The 22,743-nt window shown below is 28.3% G+C and overlaps 1 protein-coding gene and 1 long non-coding RNA gene across 7 annotated transcripts; both read right to left on the bottom strand.

Annotated features, from left to right (window-relative positions):
* Positions 1–1,859: 1,859 nt before the first annotated feature.
* Positions 1,860–8,530, bottom strand: LOC107953879 (serine/threonine protein phosphatase 2A 55 kDa regulatory subunit B beta isoform). 6 transcript variants are annotated; one of them, XR_005915886.1, is made up of 15 exons: positions 7,809–8,458; positions 6,862–6,965; positions 6,650–6,748; positions 6,419–6,538; positions 6,046–6,231; positions 5,799–5,890; positions 5,411–5,529; positions 4,839–4,962; positions 4,599–4,722; positions 4,370–4,438; positions 4,182–4,273; positions 3,311–3,388; positions 3,077–3,144; positions 2,327–2,857; positions 1,860–2,141 (listed from the first exon to the last, which is right to left on the bottom strand). XR_005915886.1 is itself a non-coding variant. In XM_016889320.2 (14 exons), exons 1-14 carry the CDS (start codon positions 7,921–7,923, stop codon positions 2,715–2,717), a joined length of 1,533 nt encoding a protein of 510 aa, XP_016744809.2. In that variant the 5' UTR covers positions 7,924–8,530; the 3' UTR covers positions 1,860–2,714. The 6 variants fall into 6 exon arrangements, 3 of the variants coding, with proteins under 3 accessions (XP_016744809.2, XP_016744808.2, XP_016744807.2); XR_001699369.2 differs by having other exon boundaries at positions 6,016–6,231; positions 7,809–8,454; XR_005915885.1 differs by having other exon boundaries at positions 6,043–6,231; positions 7,809–8,453.
* Positions 8,531–14,305: 5,775 nt separating this feature from the next.
* On the bottom strand, positions 14,306–15,226 carry LOC107956591 (uncharacterized). Its single transcript, XR_001700164.2, has 2 exons — positions 14,936–15,226; positions 14,306–14,626 (listed from the first exon to the last, which is right to left on the bottom strand). It is a non-coding gene; the product is annotated as an uncharacterized lncRNA (long non-coding RNA).
* Between the last annotated feature and the right edge of the window lie 7,517 nt (positions 15,227–22,743).

Raw genomic sequence — 22,743 nt, 5'->3', positions numbered from 1 at the left:
TTCACATCTTTATAATTTAGTCCCTAAATCACAAATTCTTCAAAATTCACTTTACAAAAGTTGTTTATCTATCAACAACCTTTCATTTTCTACAATAAATTTCATAATTCATACATATTCATCCATGGAAAAACCCTATTACTTTGATAATTTTACAAATTAATCCCCGAGATAGCTAAATTAAGCTATTACAATCTCGGAAACATAAAAATTACTAAAAACGGGACTTGAATACTCACCTAATTGAACCAAAATAACTTGCTATCTTCAAGTTCTTCTAAACTAGGGTTTCCATGTTTTTATTTGGGAAATATGATATAAATTGATGATATTTTCATTATTTTATCATTTATCATCTTTTATTATTTTACTTTCCAATTTCATCCATTTCTTTATTTAATTTTCCATGGACCTCAAATTTTGAATTCCATAGCTATTTGATCCTTTTAGCTACTAGAATTCAACTTTTGCATTTTATGCAATTTGGTCTTTTTTTCAATTAATCATGAAATTGGTAAAATTTCTTAACGAAATTTTTATACGATATTCCTACCATAATTCAGACCATAAAATAATATTAAAATAAATTTTCTTTCAGACTCGAATTTGTGGTCCCGAAACCACTGCTCCGATTTCACTGAAAACAGGCTGTTACATAGATTAATTTATATTTTATGTATCATTATATCAAATTATTTAAATATAATTTATCATTATATTAGATTATTTAAATACAAATTATTATTATATTTAAGTTTTTTAAATAATTTATGTTTCATTAATTTTACAAATAATTTATATTAATTACTTAAAAGTATTTAACATTTATACTCCATGTACCATTATATTAAATTATTTAAATATCATATAATTTAATTAATTTTTAAATTTCCACTATCATATCCAAAAAGTACATTTTAACCTTTAAACATAATTTTTGATAGTAATGGAGAACACTAAAATTTAATAAATTACATTTTTTTCACAGCACTTTTCTTCTAAGCTTTTCAAAAGCATTTTCTCTAAAAAATATTTTTCAACGAACTAGCCCTTGGTAATTAGTTAGGGTTCAAGTAGGGCTTAGACATGCTTATAAATAGATAATCGCCTACCACCATAGCATGTATTATGTTTACTTTTATTAAGTAGGGCTTAGACATGCTTATAATTAGTTAGGGTTCAAGGGAGATTTTCTTATAAGATTAATTTCTTATATTTCTTTCTTGATAGAACTTTTACACTTTTACTTCAATTTTTCAATATTGTGGAGGAGGTTTCATCTTGTTTAATTCAAATCAATTACAAGAGCTGATTAAAGGCTAATATAGTTTTTTTTTAAATGGTTGTTGTGTTATTTATAACAATAAATTCTTTATCAAATTCGCACTTGTGTTAGGAATAGGCAGTATAAAATATTCCCAGCTTTTGACTAACACAATCTTCTCTATTATTCTCAAATCTCGACTTGCTTAGACTGTAGGCTCTAATTGCGAAGCAATGATCACTTAATGAAAACTTTATTGATACTTAGAATGAATATCAACAACTCTCAAATGTTAGAAACTTGAATACAAATTCTCTTAAAATTTAGAATTTATTTAGGAAAATAAATCTCACTAGATTTTGATAGAGTATCAACACTTAAGTGGTGCCTTTTCGATCTAGCCGATGATCTCTATTTATAGAGAAAATCATAAGAGTTTTAATTGAATAAATATAAACAAAATAATAATATTTTAATAAAAAATACAAATAGACCCTACTCGAAATACATAAGGGTGGTCTAAGAACTAAAGTTGCCACCCACGACATGCCAAATAGGCCTTTGGGCTTGTCTCTTGTACTAGGAACAATTCAAGTACCTAAAATTTATAATACAATAATGTCCAATAAATTTAATATTTAAACATTTGCATCTCCGTCCTACTCCTTTATTTTAATTTTTAAGCTACAACCGAAGCTGATATTGTGTGCATAGTGCATACAACTCATAATTTCAACATCTACACAGATACTGATAAGTAATTAGCATTTTATTATTTGTTTAGATCAATTAAAATGGACATCAGTAAATTTGATTTAAAAGGAGAGCTTCTTCCACTTCTACACCATCCAAAAACCAACACAAACCAGCGGCAATTCTGTGGAGTAACAGAAAGAATAGTTAGGAATTTGATAACAATAATAATTATTAATAAACTAAAATTCAGAAATGTGTTAAACTTATATAGTCTAAATGGTACAATAACATTTTAACAAATGAGAATTATAAGCTCCTTTTTTTCCTGAAGATTTTGGTAACATCTCATTTATCTCAAACTCAAACCTGGTAACATTGCAGCAAAAGCCTCTAATTATAGAAGCTTTTTTTTTGGGGGGGGTGGTTGGGGTTGAGTAGTTAGATGGAGTTGTGCTATTGTATTTTCTTCAACCTAATCAAAACAGAATAGGGATAGCACTGTGTGTCTATCCCTACAAAAGAATATTAATATCAGTGGCCATCAAAGCATAAAGTCAATGTACTTCATCAACAAAATCAACAACAGCGGCATTGAACTTTGGTGGTGGTCGACATGATTGGACTTCGAAGAATCGCCAAGAGTTCGACAAATGGGTGCAGCTTTTTCTGTATCATTAAATAAGGTATGAACGCAAAGCAATCTCTCCAAAAGCTCTGCCCAGCAAAAATAATTGCAAGCTTCGTTGGATCCTCTTCATGCATAATACATGTAAAGACTGTTGGATGCAGCACAGGCAATAGAGTTCTCGGTTGGATGCCATGCTAAGTGTAGCAGCTTCGAAGTGAAATCAAAAGCATTTCCATTTGCATCAACTCCCGAGTTATCTGCTCCTTTCACTAAAATGGCGACGAGAGATGCATGTAGTTAAATAGATGTTTACCTCAAAAGATATTATATATAATGCTTTTTGAGTCGATGATTATTTGAAAACTAGGTGCTCAGGAAATGGCTATAATACTAATTCACCAATAATCAAGCGAAATCATGAAAATATGCAATTAAATGAGTTACAGATCATTTCAAATTACGAATCAGTAAGGATGTGAAACACAAACCTCGTCGGACAACACCAGATAGATTACCAAGAGATCTTGAAGGCCTTGATGTCGCCTGACCTTGTCTCCTGGAAATTAATCACAAAATTAAATAAGGGAATTTCTGACAAATGATGATACAGCCTTTTGAATCAGAAGTTCAAAAACCAAGAAAGGTGAAACACTTTTATTTTTTTTAGAGCAACTAGCATCACTAATATCAACAATAGCCAAGCAGACAACATCAAAACATACCTCATGGGGTTTTTGCTGGCTTCCAGTGTTGTTGCTTCTGTACTACCTTCAGAACAACCAAACACCCGAAACAGATTGCTGGAATCACAGAAAACACTAGATTATATGATGCTAAAGTCCTGACATATTGTGGATGTTTTATTTCGGATGATAAAAAGAATCACTACTAAAAGAGTTAATTGCACCAAACATCCATAAACTATGAGCCAAATTCTAAATTGGTCCCTAAACTCTTAAACGTTCTAATTAGGTCTGTAAACTATCACATTGTTCCAAACAGGTTCTTCCATTAGTACTTCTGTCAATTGGTGACGCATATCTAGTTGCGACACCTGTTTGCTTTTTCTGTTTTTGTTTTTTATACTTTATTCTTTTTCTTTATGTTCTTTATCCTTTTATTCCTTTTTATATAAACAAATAAGAATAAATAATAATTTATGTTATAATTAAAGAAATTTAAAATTTTATAATTAATTAGAAAATTATTCATTTGTATTAATTTTATAAAAATAATTCTAATTTCCTTTTTTATATAAATAAATACAGAAAACAAATAATAACTTATATACTAATTTAAATCAAATTTTAATAAACAATTTATTAAAATCTATTCAGTTATATTAATTGTATAAAATTATTATTTATTTGTATTTATTATGAAAAAGGAAGAAAGAAATGATGAAAGAAAAAAAATTTGAAAAAAGAGACGTGTCGCATTCAACTGGTGACGTGTCATTAATAGACATATAATACAAAAGTCAACAGAATGGCTGACAGAAAGACCTGATTGGAGTGATATTGATAGTTTGGAAATTCAATTAGATCATTTTGAAGTTTTGAGACCAATTTAGAATTAATGTAATGTCCGTACCTGTAGGAACCAGTAGCCACTCGAAGTCCATTTCCACTTAGACAACATTCAAATTTGTCAAAGATGGAATCATTTTCATACAGATCACAAAGCTGTTCAGGGTCCAAAAAAGACAGGAAAACATCATACCGGGTAAAATATAGCATTTTTTAAAAATATTATCTAAACCAAATAGTAGAATATACTACCTTAGGTCTAAGATATTCATGAACCTGGAAAGTTGCAACCGGACCAGAATCCATATTTATGTCCCACAACTGAGAGCCAATAAATCAAAACCTTGTTACAGAACAATTGAAAAAGGAGGAAATATATAGAGAAATTCAGCTATTATACTAGCATCATACCCAGTAGGTATGACGCAAGAGCAAAGTGTAGATCAAAAGAGAAGAATAAATTCCGTAAAAACAAATAAACCTTAAGGGTCATATAGTCACGACTTAGGATATGCCTTCCATCTTTGGCAAACTTAATGTCGGAGATTGATGCTATGATCTCTGTGAAGAAAGACCTGGAACCTGGAGCTTCTTGTCCCTCAAACCTGTACCATCAAGGGGAAACTTATAAAACCAGAAAGAAAACAGCATAAAAAAGAATATAATAGTACAGAAAGCTAGTGATGACTTTTCAAATGACATGATAAAACAGGTCGCTTACAATTTGCTGTGAGTATCACATAATGCAGATTGTCGCATATCAATAAGACGAATTGAACCCTTAGAACTACTATATGCTAACATATTACAGTGTGTAGGATGAAATTCTGCTGAAGTTATCACCTCTGCAAGTATAAATAGCAAACGGATCATGCAAACAGAAAAATACATAATAGTATTATCTTTACAGGGAAACATCATAAATTCATAATATCAGCAGAATCCAAAGTGTTGTATGAGGACAGAAGAGAGTCAATGAAGTACGGGATAATGAGAGAGAAGCAACTCAATTGCTACTCCTCCATAGCCCTTACCTCCCTTCAACCTCCCAACCCCCACCCCTGGTGATACGCCCCGGCCTGGCCGTATCACCTGGTAACCCAATGAAGAGGAGGGTGTTGAAAAGAGGAAGAAAAATTTGCAAATAACCAAAATACATAAGGGGAAAAAAAGAGGGATGGGAATACTGGAAATAACTGATTCTTTTACCAATCAACCCATAAGCAATAAAAGATGAAGATAAAAAATATCAAAACTAGATCCATAATTTCCATTTACAAAACAGATACAGACCAGTCAAATCCTCCATGTTAGCAGGTTTCACATCAACAATGTTAAAACTTTGGCTGCTAATTTCCAGGTTCCAAAGATTGATTCGCAGGTCGTCTGCCGAAATAAAAGTTTCACCATCACTACAAATCAAGAAAGGAACAATAAGTATTTCATAAAATAAAGAACAAGCTTAGAAGACCAAGTATTCTAGGTTCAAAAGTTGAGCAGCAACTCCTATTACTTTCTCTCAATCTATAATTTTTATACATGTAACAACCCCCCCCCCCTCAAAAAAAAAAAATTGAAGCACAAAAAAGTTTCAGCCCCAAGAAAGAGGAAACTCAATGAAAATAAAAGAAATCTACCATATGTACGGGTTTGCTAAATTCAGCCAAATAAGTATACGCACCTGTTATTGGATATGGAATTGATATGATAGTCGTGAGCATGAGTATATATTCTTCGACATCTGGCCATAAGGTTTGTCTCATGACTGGTTACCTAGATATGACAGAAGCATTACATGTTAGATCAGTAAACCATATAATAAAAGTATTGGCATATCAAACACTGCCTAAACCATGGAAATATGACAAAAAAAGTAATTGATTCCAAAGTATCTTAACAAATAAGCATTCTGGATTCACAACAACTACCACAGGCAAATGCAAAGATGGGAAACCCCCAGTTGGGAATGAGAAGTCATTGCTTGTGCATCCTCCATTTGCAATGTGTTGTTTGGAGCTTGTTGAGATACTTGAACCAACAATAGGACCATTTCCCATGGCTTTGGTTGAGTCCACGTTCATGTTACATACTTTTTTGACTTTCTTCTCTTGTACCTTTACAAGTTTGAAATGACATTAGAAATACCCAACAGGATAACAAGGTTAAATTTGTAGATTTGCTATGTTGCTGCTTTTGGGATATTTATATTCCTTGGGAAAAAATAGTGGAGTTTTCACAATAATAATTTGTGTATAACTTCATAACTGTAAAATCCGGAATAGAAAATATGCCTTTACCTACCTTCCATAACTTGATTGTTTTGTCATTTGTCGACAAAAGAAAAAGAGCACCATTAGATGACTGGCACCACCTAATTTTGTTAATTTTCTCCTCAATTTCCAAGCTCTTCAGATAGTCAAACTGTATTAAACCAAGGGAGTACACTTTTTCAATATTCAAGTACAGAAAGTTTTTAGCATGTACTCCCAATAATCATTATGTTTATGTCTACCACAAACCAAACATAAATACCTCAGGTTCGTGGCTCTGAAACTCTGTTTTATAGCGAAACTCAGGATGCCTATTGAATGGATAATCCATCTTCTCTAGATCTCTTCGATGTCCAACATGCTACATATTATAAAACAGTATGACAAAGTGTGAGAACAGAACACTGAAGAATCACAATAAGTGAAACAAGCAGGTTCAGAAATATTAAAAAGAAAAATGGTCAGAGAACGTACGTCTTGAGTGTCAGTCCTTTCAAACAAAACCACCCGACCCCCACGATCACCGGTAGCAAGGTGATCGCCATTTCTATTGAATTCAATTGCAGATATGATATCAACTGAAAAAGAAACAATGGCATGTAAATGAAGTGAAAAGAGAAGCAGAACATGTAGGACATATAAGCATCAAGTATATCACGCCCGCAACTGTTTTCTTCACACAAGCAGACTCATCAAGCAAAGTGCATAATGGAAAACCTCTTCAAAATTTTCTATTTAATCACGCTTAGAGTTGAGGCCAATGCAAGGAAGGCATCATGAAGAGCAAAACTAATAACAGCCCATCCCGAGATGGTTCACAAAGAAATTATGGTTCTTACTGGATCAAAACCTCATCGAACTGTCACTTGCATGGCCAGACTCCTAAGTAAGACCATCTGATTAATGCATGAAACTAGTTTTACTTCCATGTTAGTCCATAAATAACACCCTAAAGTCAAAGAGCATCAGTCACGCAGGCAAACTCAGTCTCTTACCACAAAGGACTTGCTTAGTACATTTTTTACATGGTGCACCACCCTCCAAGACCAGGAACCTAGTAATTAGATCAATTTACAGTTCATTGAATTCCTTCTTCAGACTTTCAGTAAATAACATCTAATCTCAACTTAATTACTGAACTCAACCGATAATTAGTTAATTCCAGAACACAAAAAATTCTTCATTGCTTCACATCACACTTTGAGAAGCTATACAGTACATGAAGCTAGACCTAGATCTTAACATTATACACTAATCCAACAATATATATTACCAACTTAAACAATGGAAAAATAAATAGCAACGGAAAAAAAAAGATTATTAGCTAAAGGATTAAAAAACAATAAAATTCGATAATTCTTTAGCACTGAGACAAAATCAACACTAAGAGAAACCAAATCGAATAAATCCAAATAGCACACCTTCCTGAATTTCCTCTCCAGCCGTCCGTTCTCCGAACACCTGAGAGAACTTCCAGTCAAGCGGTTGCGATCCCCCCACCGGAGCCACGGCTGTTTCGGAACCGCCGTTGATCATTGTTTTCCCCAAAAAAAGGAAGAAAGAAAATTATATCGATTCCACTCCAAAAACAAAAGAAAGAAAAAAAGTAAACTCAATGCATCAAGAAGCCGATCTAACACTCAGATTCATAACAAAACCGGAAATACTTCATCGATTCGAAGAAATCTCCATTTAACAAAACGCAAACTGTCGATCGATCATCATCTACGCAAGAAACAGCTACCGCAACGAATAAATTATCGGTGCTCTCATTCTTTACATCGATTGGATAATAATAGTAGTAAATTTATTTCTCTTTAAATGAAATGAACATCGACGAGATTCTTTTCTTTTTTTACTACTCTCTTTAGCTAACACACTCTATCGCCGTCGATTTAAACTTGCACAACAAAGGAGATTGGAAAATAATGACGGAGCTGGAAAATGGCGACGTAGCTATTTTGGCTGATTACTGGATCTTTCTATTTATTTTATTTTATTTTTAATTTTCATTTTTGGTGACTGTTTGATGGAAAACGACGTAGAATTCTTTTGTTTCGATTTTAAACCCTACTCAACTTTTTTTGGATGAGGTTTTTTTTATCATTTATGTCATGTTTGCGTAGCTTACAATGCTCTATCCTAATCGATTTTATGCACCAACTAATAAATAAATAAATAACATCGATTGTGCCAGGTCAGCTTAATCTATATTTTAATATTATATATTTATTCTTTATATTACAAAATTAAAAAACGGTTCGGGTTAAATCCGATTTGGAACTTTAATGTTTAAATCTAAGTTTAACTCATATTTTAAATGAATTTATTTTTTTACTTAAGTTCATTTTTCAAGCTTAATGTCTTTGTTCAAACTTTCCCATATTTCATGGAAATTTTTGGATTTAGACAAGTAACTTAGCCCTTGAACAAGATTAATTGTATGTATTAATTGAAAGGGTAAACTATATCAATTATCCTTTAACTTTAGTTAAAATTATGTTTCAGTTACTAAACTTTTAAAATTATTATTTATAGTATGCGGATTGTCAAACAACCATTGTCCACTCCTTATATTTTATTATTGAGGTAATAGGTTTCCTACGTGACACGTTAGTTTGCCACATGGTTTCTACATGAAGTATCATGTCATACGTTTAGGAAAATTTTAAATTTTCTAATGTAAAAAAGTTAAAAATAATTATGAACTGTGAAGACAAACAAAACAACCTATTTTGTTCTCTATTTAAACCCTATTCTTTACATACTGCGAAGAAGAAGAGGAGGAGGAGGAGCCCACTGTAATTTCAGTGTGCTATTGTGGAATCCAAAAAATTTAAGATTATATTTGCAATTTATCATTTACCATCGTCTTAATATTTTGATTGTCATTAGGATTTATTGTGTAATACTTACAATCTTTTCTGCACATATTTATATTTCGAATTGAATATCCACTTAATACCTTCCACCTAGATTTTTTTTAAGAATCTATCTTTTCATATTGTTTAAGGTAATTTCATTCTTAAAAGTAAGAGTGAGCAGAACTCGATTTGATTTGAAAAAATCGAAAAAAAAATTCAAATTTTGAGTTAAACGAATCGAGTTATTTGAGTTAATCGAATTATTCGAATCAACTCGATTTTTTTTTTCACATTTCGAGTTCGAATCAAGTTGAGTTTTCGAATTTGAATAATTCGAATATCAAACTATAATATTTTATATTTTTACCCTAAACTCTCAAACCTTTTTACTTTTCCCTTAAAACTTTTACTCCTTCCCACTTTCCCCCCAAAACTTTTACTTCCCTCCCCTCCCCTCCCAACCCCCCAATCTACCTAAAATCTATTTCCCACCAAAATTTTACTCTCCCATTTATTTTTTCTCAAAATTTTACTCCCAAAAACCCTCAAAACCTTTTATTTTCCCCCAAAATTTTTACTCCCTCCCACTTTTCCCCTAAAACTTTTATTCATTTCCCATTCCACCTCCCATCTAGCCCAAACCCTCCCCCCTCCAATTTTTTTAAATATTTTCCCTCCAAAAATTTACTCCCCTATTTACTTTCCCTTAAACTTTTATTTCCCAAAACTTTTTATTTTCCCCCTAAACTTTTACTTCTCACCCTTTATCTCAAATAAAAAATCAAAATTATCCAAAAAAAATCACTAAACATCAATAGTAATAATTTTATTTATATCTACTATTTATATTATTAAATTAAATTTCACATTTTATATTATTTATATTATTGAATTGTTTAATCATATTGAATATTTATATTAATATTAAATTATTAATTATGCCATAAAATATTCGTGTTAAAATTTTATATTTGTATCAATTTCACATTTTATTTTAAAAATAACTTTTATTAAAAAAATCATATTTTTACATTTAATATATTTTTTAATTCAAAAATACATAGTGACAAGAACCTAAAGATAATTGAAACAACTAAGTAAGTAAAGAAGCTAACCAGTATATAAAAAATTAATAAATAAATTATGAGGTGATGAAAGTTAATAAAAAATTTGATTAAGGTGGACAAATTTTATTACGATGGGTGACAGTAGTTACAATGACCCAAATTTATTTTTTAAAATTTAACTCGAACAAATATATTCATTTCGATTCGAATTCCATCTCACTCGACTCCATTCGAGAAAATTTTAAATCAAATGAGGATGATAAAATATGATTCATCAACTCGATTAACTCAATTTTTTTATTTGATTCGATCGAACGCCCATCCCTACTTAAAAGTCATATCAAAAGACATTATCTTCAATTGAAATAATATATCCAGTCAAACTAATTCGGACCATAAATCGATTTATCACATTCTCAAGTGAGCCTACCAAATATTAAATTTCTAACCTTACAAACAATACTAACGATTTCAACAATTCTTAATAACAAATAACTCAACAAAATCAACACTAACTTACTACAATTACAAACAAAAACAATAATGTAATATCCTTATAGAATAAATATAGTATATTCAACTACTGATAATAAAAGTAATAACATAATATTTACTAAAAAAACTTACAAATTTACTATTAACTATTAATAAACACAATAATAACATAATATTGGTAAAAATTCAAGACAACTTTCATATTCCTAATAAAATAAAGGCTTATAGCTATAATAGTCCCTTAAGAAAAAACTAAAAAAAAGTTATTTCCTTGACTTAATTAAGCTCTTACATTAATGATTTTCAGATTTGATTGCATTGACCAATTAGATGACGAAATATGGCAGCCTGTGATTTAATCTTTCATATCTCCAATAAAATCATAAAAATATCTATCTATAATATATATAAAAGCATGAGCTTTGAAAAAACTTTTGAACGGACAAAAATATCATTTATTGTTAATTATATTACTAAACTACATTAGAATAATAATTTATTAATATTATTATATAATAATAAAAAGTAATAATAATTAAAATGATAATATATTAATGTGAAATTAATTAATTTGGTCATATATTATAAATGCTCTACTTAAAAAATAACATAATATATTATTAATTAATAAAATTATAAATCTATAAAATCATTGAATATAATTGGATGAATTTAAAATAATAAGAATTCAATTTTTTTAATTAAACAAATATATTTTTATATATAAATACTCCTTATAAATTTAAAAATAATTATAATTTAATAGAAGTTGTGAGAATTATATAAATCAAAATAATTATAATTTAAACTACAATTATTATTAAAAATATTATTCTAATTTTAAAATAGAATTGTTATTTAAATAAAACTCTAAGCATAAAATATAGGAAAAAGACAAAATATTGTGATAATTATAATTATAATTTACTATTTTTAGTTAAAACATTTGACGTTACTACTTTTATTAAAATAAAATAGAGTTATTACTTAATTAGAATTTTAAGTATCTTAATTACCACTTAACTAATATTAGATTTAATTAAAAAAATTAATAGAAATACCAGACATGTTTTATTGAAAAACCAAAAGTAATAATAAAACAAACATGGGGCAGATCACTCATAAATGTAACCCAAATAGAAAAAATAAAACCACAAACTAAACCACACAAAAGCAAAAAATCTTAAAAACTTATAAAAATATAATTAAAAAACAAAAATTAAAAAATATATAATATACCAAAACTAAAATTTCTGAATGTAGTATAATTTCTAAAATAATCCGAAATAAAATTATCTAAATGTTACTATAAAAAATCGAAAATTTTATTATTTGATTGTCTTTTTTAATAATAACCATAAAAAAATAAAATAATATTTAAAACAAAATCTTATAGAACAAAAGTTAAAACTAAATTCATATTATGCTCGAAAATTGAATATATATATATTAAAGGTGATCATGGGCCGGGCCAAACTCAGAAAAATTTTCGTCCCACGTCCTAGGCCTAGGCCCGGTCCGACCCGAAATATGGGCATGAAATTTTGTCCAGTCCGGTCCGAGAAAAAATTCCTGAGCCCGGCTTGGCCCAACCATTTTTTTTTAGTAAACACCAAAATTGTATAAAAAACCTAAAAAATATAATCAACCAACTAGAATATCCATACATTAACCAATAACATATTTAATTTTATAACAAAATATAAATTATAAGCTAAAATAAATTTTCAATAATTAGAAAGGAAGTATCCTAAAAAGCAATCGAAGAAACATCATCTTCATCGTTCTCATCGTCATTTTTGCAACTAATTTATCATATTCGGAAATGTATTTTAAAAATAAAAAATAAGAAAAAGTATTTTTATTAAAAAATAAAATAAAATAAAATAAATATTTATTATATATTTATTATATAAATACTAAATGTCTAATGGGAAATGGGAAATGTATTTTAAAAATAAAAAATATTTATTTATTTTATATTCGGGCCGGGCCAAAAAAATTTGCCTGAGGCCCGGCCCATTTTCTAAATAGGCCTTATTTTTTGCCCAAACCCATATTTTGGGCCTATATTTTTACCCAAACCCTCTCATATTTCGGGCAGGCCATTAGGCCGGGCCAGGTCACCCAACCCATGATCACCTCTAATATATATATATACACGTATAAAAAAACCTTTGACGAATGTCATCAAATCAATTTAACAAAAAAATCATAATTAAATCCATAAAAAAATTATCAATAATCTTAACATAAATACACACTAGACTTAAAATCATGTGGATTCAATAACATCCAATTCATGGATAATATAATCATGCATTGTTCCACAAACCAGACATTCAATCCATCAGTAGAGTTTAATACATAAACATTTAATGCCAAAATTTTACGGGAAAATATCGAAATCCATCCTTAAAATATCCAAATCATAACATAAAACCCATAAAACCTAACAACGATTCATTCTAAAAAATAAAAATTAATTTATTCTTAATAATTCGACATGACGAGACTCGGATGTCACCTGTTAGAATAGTAGAATTTTGATATAAAATTTAAAACCGTAAACCAATATCTATCATATCATATCAACAATAACAAAACTAGATGCGAAAGCATACTTGAATCCATTGATATCTTGAAGTCTTCAAGTCTTGTGGTTTTGATCTTTCACATTAACATAAATATTTTAGAGACACAAGTATTTTAGAGAATGATGGCTTTCTCTTTTTTAAATATGGGATATCAGAGTATGTGTAATTTGGGGATCATAACCCTAATTATAACTTTTGTACATTAACCTTAAATTCTAATCAACCTATCATCGATTAAAAACTAGTTACTAGAGTATTTACACATATTTGACTTATATTTTTATTTAATAACTGAGGCCCATAATTATTATTATACATGTGATATCCATAATTTTCTAACATTTATTTGATACGAACATAGTTAATTTTTCTATATATTTGAAGAATCCTTGAAGATTATATCATTATATCCATATATCAAATAGAAATACTTTATGAATAATATTTGATTGACATGACAATTTGTGTATGGGAAGCCACTATGGGGAATCTGATGTCTTCTTCTGCTTCACAATGCTTTTTATTCATAGCTTATCACCAACCATGACATGATATTCCTTTTTGTCATAAGCTTTGTTTTTCTATCCTTGCAACGTTAGTAGTTGTAGTTCATTGATGTTGTGTCACTCATATTTTGCTGTTGGGGACCAGTTTTTACATGTCCACTTTAATTTCTTGGTCTCAGATCATAGGATAAGTAGTTTTGCTCCTTTGAAATTACATTTTAGAGTTCAATAGCTACATGTTGAAATAGCAAATTTTGTCCGATAGGATTATTGTTTTTGGTTATTCATATATCTTGGAATCATGTACCATCAAGTTATATCTTCATTCTAATAAGAGATTACTTTACCGTAAGACGTTCAGTGACAGTTCATCAATCTAATAAGACACATAATTTAAAGATATTTTCTTTAGATGCATGTGTAAGGCCCAATATTTGCCCGGCCCGTAATAAAAAAATAAAATCAAAACAAATAAAAACCAAATCATAGTCCGAATACATGGGCCCAACGTGGTCCAACCCGTTTTAACCTAAACTACCCAAACACTAGCCTAGCCCAAACGCTAATCCAGCCCAACCTAACCCAAAACATTCCCAAACGCCGAAACCCTAGTCTACTTCAGCGGCCGCTGCTGCCCCAACTACGCATGCCTCCGTACGGCCACCTCCGTCCACGCCACGTACGCCCAGCTTGCATCCGTACACCAGTACCTGCAACAAACACAAGCAAACGACACAACACGAAGAGAGATTTTTGTATTTGTATTTATATTTTTTCTTTTTTCGCAGTTTCGGCTTTAAAATCAGAGAGAAAGCCTTTGTATTTGTTTTGGACAAAGACATTGAATGCAAAAAAATAGCAAGGGAATATCAATAGAAAAATAAAAATAAAAAAGCAAAAAGACTGAGTTTTGAAGGTGATTCCTTTTTTTTTCAAAGTTTTTTTCCCCTCTTTCTATCGTTCTGTTCTTGTTTCTTTTTTGATATATTCAAAATAAAAAGAAAAAAAGAGGATCTTACCTTCGCAAAGGTGCCGACGAAGCCCTGTTCACTCTGTTCAAATCGGAGTCGGAGGGGGTTTCGCATTTCGGAGGCGGCAGAGGGGAAAGATTCAGCTTTTAGATTTGTTTAAAGTGGCTAGGGGACTAATGATTTAGGGTTTTTTTTTTTTGGCATTTATACTATTGAAACAACACCGTTTGGGCCTTGCTTCAATGGCACCAAAACGGTGCCCTATAGAGCTATACCCGATGACCCGGTCCAATTGCGGCTAGATTCGTGTGTTTGGTGTGGGGAGTGTCATTGATTTCATCTGGGTCCAGATTAGATGCTGCGTTTTGGAGGGGGGATTATTTCCCGCTTGGTCCCCCAAGTAATCCGCGCATTACATTCGGCCCTTTTACTTTATGTTATTTTCATTTGGTTCTTTTAATTCTGTTTTTAATTTAATTTAATCCCTTTTGTATTTTTTATCAATTAATTTAGTAATAATATCATTATTATTTATTAATTCTAGTATCATTCGTATTATCATTAAACTTTCCATTTCATATACGTTACTTATTTAGATTAATGTATGTATATTATTTGGTATATTACACATGTATTTTTATTTACTTCGAAATTGATTTTAATATTATAATTTCACATAGTATTTCTTTTTATCTTCCTTTAAATCTATTTCAAATTCGTATGTATATATACATTGTTTGTGATAATATTTTGTGCATGTGATTTATTAGATATTTTCAATTTCCGCTGCTATTCATTTTTTGGTTTATTTCAAAGATTGTTTATATTAATTTATTTGATATTCCTTTTAATTCTTTAGCTTTTAGTATTAATATCTACCAACATATAATATGAGATTCTTACCATTGTTATATTGTATTGTTCATTTATATTTATTGATTGTTTGACATTCATTAGTATACGTTTTAGTTTATGAATCATCATCTCGCATTGTACATCATTATTCAATCTTTTTTATTTCATTCAAAAGAATTATGTTTAATATCATTTAAGTATCAAAATCATTTCATCCAAAAGCTTTCAAAATAACGTAATACTCGAAATTTGGAATCCTTGAGAGAATTGAGCCCTAACGTATTGGGTTCCAGCTTTCCTCGTTGAATTTAAATAATCGAAAATTTTCTTTAATCAAAACACATAAACCAAAAACTCATTTTCGGGAATTCGATACTTCGTGTCCTAATGTACTGGATGTGACATGTCGTTTTCTCGAAATGAGGATTTTAAAAAAATATATAATAAAAGCTATACTCAATGCTAGGAATTTTGAGAAATTGTGCCCTAACGTATTGGGTTTCAATTTTTCATCTGACTTAAAGTAATTGAATATCCTTTTTAAACTTCACCACACGAGTTTTGAAAATTAAAAGACAAGCTTGTTCTCGAGGACTAAAGATATCGTGTCCTAATGTATTGGGCGTGACATTTTATTACCCTGAGACGAGGAGGTCTTTAACATTCGCCTCAATTCATCCAAACATCTTTTATAAAATTAACATTAATAAAAAAGAAATGATCATTTTTTTAAAATCTTTTCTCGACACTAAGACATTAAACAAATCAATTCAATACCAATTTTGGGCGTTACGAGGGTGTTAACCCTTCCTCGTGCGTAACCGACTCCCGAACCTATTTTCTCAAAATTCGTAGACCTAAAATCGTTTTCAAGGTGACCCGATCACACCTCTTAAAAAAAATCGGTGGCGACTCCGAATTTACGTTTTTAAGTCGACTATTAAATTTTTGGTTTTGCAAAAAAATAGTTTCGACAACATGCATGACACACAATTAACTATACGCCCCAACTCTCGATTCAATCTTCATACCCTTAAATCTTTCAAAATCCACCCATTTCTCACAAGTCTCCTACCTCCATAGCTCATCAACAGGGAACATCTTATTACTATGATATGAATTTTAGTCTGGTCCTTGCTTTCTACTTTTATCATTGGCTAGCACTTATGTAGGATTTCTTTTCAACAGTTTATTTAATTAAATAATTAATTTAAAATTAAAAAATTCATTAGTCTAAGTAATATTTTTAATTTTATTAATTTCAGATTGCTAAAAATATACAAATTCTTTATAACTTTTTTGAGAAAAAATTCCTTTATAACTTGAACAGTTGGGTTAGATGCTTAATCCACCGGGTAGGTGGGCTTCTTGGGCTTTAGTTATATAGTAAAAGAAAATATTTGGATTTAAGTTTGGTGGTAGAATAAATTTTTATAATTTTTATTTTATTTTTAGTAAAAATATTTTATTTAATTTGTAATAATATATTTTGGTTAATAATATTTTAATATTATAGAATATAGATTAAACATGGTTACCAATAGGATTTTCATTTAATAGAGTTGTCCAATTGTTGACCTAGATTAATTTCGGGTCAAATTCATATATATAATATTTGAAATATGAACTTTAAATTTTCGCCAAACCTATTACTTTTATATTCTATTGATATTTTAAGCAGTAAAAATATTAGGTTTTTTAATATTCACACTATATTATATTTTTAATTTTTATATGATATAAATTATACAATATATCAAAATAAATAAATAATATATTATAATTAAAAAAAAAGAGTCTGGTCAAGTTGGAGATCACTTTAAATATCAAAGCCCAAAATTGACTAATATTTTAAACAAATATAATTTTTTTGTTCAAACTCATTTTTCAAATATATTATTTTAAACTTTAGATGCATTGATTTGTTATTATGGACGCACATTTATTTTTATTCATACTCATTTTTTCTAAAAGTAATTATTTTATTTATTGTTAGTGGAGTGAACTTTACGAGTGGATTTAAGATGATGTTAGATATTTTTTTAATTATTTTTATTACACTTTAAAAATAAATGATATCATTCTAGATTTATTTATGGAGTTTTTTTTTATTTTGCTAACTATGTATAAGATAATAATCCATTTTAAAAATATGAAAAAGAAAATTCAGCAAAATTAGGTTTGGTTTGGTTTAGATAAAAGAAAAAAAAAATTGCTTGGAAGGATTGAGTTGTGTTTAGTTTGGTTTGATTGAATTGGATTTTTTAGATTTTCAAAATATTTAAGGTAATTTACTTCAATTTGATTTTTAGTTTTTTTAATACTGATATTTACTTCAAAAAACTAAGTAAATCTTCAACAAAATTTAGCACCTATTTGAGCCTTTAAAGGATGAAAAATTAATCAATCAATTTCCTCCGTTAATGGTGATCAAGTTTGACCATTATGTTTCATTATGGTTGATAGGCTAATCGTATGGTGACACGTGGTAGACACATGTACATCATGCTAACGTGGCAAAATGTCTTGTCAGCAATTAAAAAATTATTAAAATTTATTTTTTAAAATTTATTTTAAAATCGCATCTAGAATAAACATGGAGAAACAATTGTCCATATGCATTTGAATCCAGACAATAATTTGTCCAGATTCTTCCTAATTATGATATAAAAATACAAAAACATATAAAAATTACGGGAAACTTATTCAAAATTAAAATAATTATAAGAAGATATAAAAACTTATTAAAATCAATAAAAATGTTTAAAATTTTATTAAAAATCATGGTTGGAATGAACTTGGACAAGTCAGCTGTCTAGATGCATTTGAACCTAGACAAATGGTAGTCTAGGTTTGTTCCAAGCGTGGTTTTTAATAATTTTTAAATATTTTTCATTTTAAAAATAATTTTAATAATTTTTTAAAATTTAATAATAATTTTTAAATAATTTCTACCAAAAATAAATTTTAAATAATTTTTTAATAATTATTTAAAAATCACTTATAGGATGAACCTAGACAAATAATTCTCTTAGTTCAAATGAATATGGACAATATTTTGTCCAGGTTCATTCTAAATGTGATTTTTTTTAAAAATATTTACTTTTTAGGATTTTTTATTTTTTCTAAATATTTATTGATGTTGCATTTTTTCACATCAGCATAATATATATGTGGCTGCCACGTGTCGTCGTTCAATTAGTCTATCAATCAGATCAACGAAACATAATGATGAAACATGGTCAATATTAATGGAGTAACTTAATTGATTAATTTTTCATCATTTAAGAGCTCAATTCGATGCTAAATTTTGTTAGAATGCTTAATTGATTTTTTTTTTGTAATTTTTCACTGAAGACTAATAAATCTTTTGAATTTTAAATTTTTATTTTGACAAACAAAATTAGCTCTATGAATTTTGTACAAAAAATTAAATTTAAAAAAATTTGAAATAAATAAAAATAACCAATCATTCTTATACTATATTTCAAATTATCCTTCGATATCTTAAAAATTAAATTAATTATTAATCAAATAATCGTAATTTGTTAATTTCATAATATTTCAAATTTAATTTTATTGGGTAGGGGGGTAGGGGGGCACTGATCTCCATAAAAGAAAACTCGTATCATCACATGTAATTCATGGTAGGTTGGACCAACCATAAAATAACATTGCCGAAGAAGATTTCGTAACCTTCTTTTATTTTATTTTAAATTTAACTTTTTAATAATTGATAATCAATTCATCGACACATATAAGTATACACAAACTAAAAATAAAATCAGTACACATCCCAATCATTACAGTTGAATGCCCTCTAATTCAAGCAATAACTAAATTACTTTATAATTAAACACGTGGCTTCTCTGTTCTCTCCCCGCCATGACATCACTGTAACGTCATCTTACCATAATTTAATTTCAAACTCCATAATTTATTTTATCGTATACAAAAAAAAAATCATTCACCAAATTTTTCCAAGTCAACGAGAAGGTGACACGTAAGTAGAATTTTTGCACTTTTTTTCTTAGAACTTTGCTTTGGTCCAAATCCTCATCCCTTATGACTGCCGATCAAGTGATCCAACTAATCATGTCAGCCGACATTTTATATTTATTATTATACTAATTTTTAAAACATTAAAATTAAATTTATGGTTTCATTAAATTAATTATAGATAAATTATTCGAAGCGGCTTCAAAGAGAATTTTAAAAAAGAAATCCCTTTTGCTTTACACTTCAGAAATAAAGAAAAGTAAAGACAAAGTGGCAAACATGTATAAATATATTTAATTATTTTACATGTAAATTATATGTATTTCCATAACTTTTGTCTTTTCCCCCCTTCTATCCCTGTGCACAAATAAATGACTTTCACTTAAAAAGTTATTATTTTTTACTTTTTTATATTATCATAAGTAATTCGAGATTTCACCTCATCATTAGACACTAGAATCCTAAATCTTAAATTTTAATTCTCACCCTAAACTCTAAAATTACATAACTCTAGATCCAACCTTAAATCTTACTCTATTATTATAACATAAAAAATAAAAATAACTAAAACTAAAATATTATTAAATATTGATATAATGCTAAAAATATATAATATTATCTTGAGATAAATCTCAAAACTATACATGAATTATGTTTGTGTAATCTTATATTTGAATATTTTGATTTGATTAAATTTTAAAAATTTACTAAAATAATTAACGATATAACGTCATTTTACGTTTACATATTATATTTATAAATAATTATATAATTAAATTACGATCAAAATTCATGTATTAAATTGCACATTAAATTAAAATCCGTATATAAATTTAAAATTTATCTCTATTTTTAATAAATAATAATTTAAAATCGTCCTGATATTATTTTAATTTTTTTTCGTTTTTCTTAATAAATTATTATTTATTATTACTACTACCTACTTATCATGAAGCTCAAATGGAAAACTAAACCTCAAAACTCGGCTCAGCTTGTGGGCTCATGGCCTGAGTCAACTCAGTTGGACAACGACCGTGTATCGGTGTCGGTGCTGACAATTGCATAGGCAAGTCTTTGGTCGTAAAAACCAAAATGTACCAAAAAGAGAAAAAGATTTTTTTAGAAAAAACTTAATTTGTTAGAAAAAATTGTGTACTGTATTGTAATAGATTCTAGGGTAGTGTTAGAGTCGACAAACCTCACGTGTGCCTGGTTGACTACGACTTATCAATTATTTTGCTTGCTAGGTGGCCTTCACATATATTTTTCTTGGATCTCTCTAAAATATATATATATATATATATCCCATCAGAAATATTATAGTATTACCAAAATTATTTAAAATTCATCATAAAATATAAAACCAAATATAAAAATATAACAGGACACACAAATATAGTTAAATAGAAATATAAAAATGTATCAAATTTTAAATTAAAGGTTTCATTACACTTTCCTTACTCTTCTGGGTTTTTTAAAATTAAAATATATTTATCAATTAAATTTTAATTCGATTAGTATGGATATTATTTATTATTATATGGACTAAAAATATTTATCATCATTATTTCCTAATTTTTGAAGGAGAAATATCTTAATTTAGAAAAAAAAAATCATACAAGACAAGTAGACAACGACGCTAGAGTTTTGCTTATGACATTTATTTAAATATAAATAAATAAAATGAAAGTAATGTTTTGTTTTATGTGTGGGACAATTTGATGATTAAGCTTGAATATGCCGTTTTAAGACGGCCCTTGTTTGGAGTTTGTACTAATTTTTTCAAAGGTCCATCTCTCTATCATTTCTTATTAAGGCACCATGGTAACGAATCCAAGGACGTTGAATTTGAAGACAATTTATTTGAATTAATTTAGGGGTGAATTAGTAAAAACTTTGGGTCAAAATTAAATTATATATTCTTTATGATAGTTGAATCGTGTTAGTCGCGTTTATTGTTCAGGTTTTGTCATGTTATTGTAATTCACAGAAAAAAAAATACAATGTCACCATCTTAATAGACTATATCTTTATAATTTTAAAAAATTAAATCAATTTTTATCATTTTGAAGGCCAAAATACAATTTTATCATTATTAATTTAAATTTTTTTAACTTATAATATAGTCTAAATGAAAAAAAATTGGACTCACTAACTTTGTTACTGAATTAATTTATTGTTTCTTAATAAAAATTAGGGATTTTTTCAAGATCGAATTCAAAATCGATATTATATGAATATGCAAATATAATCTATTTTGTGATCTTTTATAATAAATGATATATGTGATAGTATAGAAAATATTTTATTTTATAATTAAATTTAAATAAAAAAATATTATTAAATACGAATTCAAGTCGGGTTTCACCCACCCAAATTCTTGAAACCTCTGTCAAAATTAGCTCTTTAAAGTAAGATGGATAGTACAATATTTGGACAAATCTATAGATTAAGAAATAAAAAATTGGGTATTTGTGAGGTAAAATGTCTACCTCTAAAGGTTTGAATTTGGTTCATTTTAAAGCATGAACTAATTAAAAAAATTAACTAAAAGATTATATTATTATGCACCAATTAGTACATGGTTAAAAAAATAAAAATAAAAGGTCACATTCTAGGCGATAATGGTTCTTAACCCACTCATCACATTGAAATATAATATATATATGATTTTTAGGAATTTTGAATGGATGGTGATTTTGTAACTACATGACAAGTTAGGACTAAATCAAGGCTCAAGTAAAAAAATATATATTTAGGGTGGAAATTAAATCGTAAATTTTAATAATTTATATTTTTATAAAATTTAAAATATTAAATTAAACTTATATCATTTTAGAGGAGTTAAAGTGTAATTTTATCTTTTACTAATTTAAAATTTTACAAAATTTAAAGAATCTAAATGGACAATTTTGTATTTTAGGAGCCCCTAAATACGCGACTGAACTAAATATTTTAGATTTTAGATTTTTAACACACATTCTTCAATTTTCATATTCTCT

This window comes from Gossypium hirsutum, chromosome D07 (genome assembly GCF_007990345.1).
Source record: "Gossypium hirsutum isolate 1008001.06 chromosome D07, Gossypium_hirsutum_v2.1, whole genome shotgun sequence".
Classification (NCBI taxonomy): domain Eukaryota; kingdom Viridiplantae; phylum Streptophyta; class Magnoliopsida; order Malvales; family Malvaceae; genus Gossypium; species Gossypium hirsutum.
This window is presented reverse-complemented; position numbering and strand designations above follow the sequence as displayed.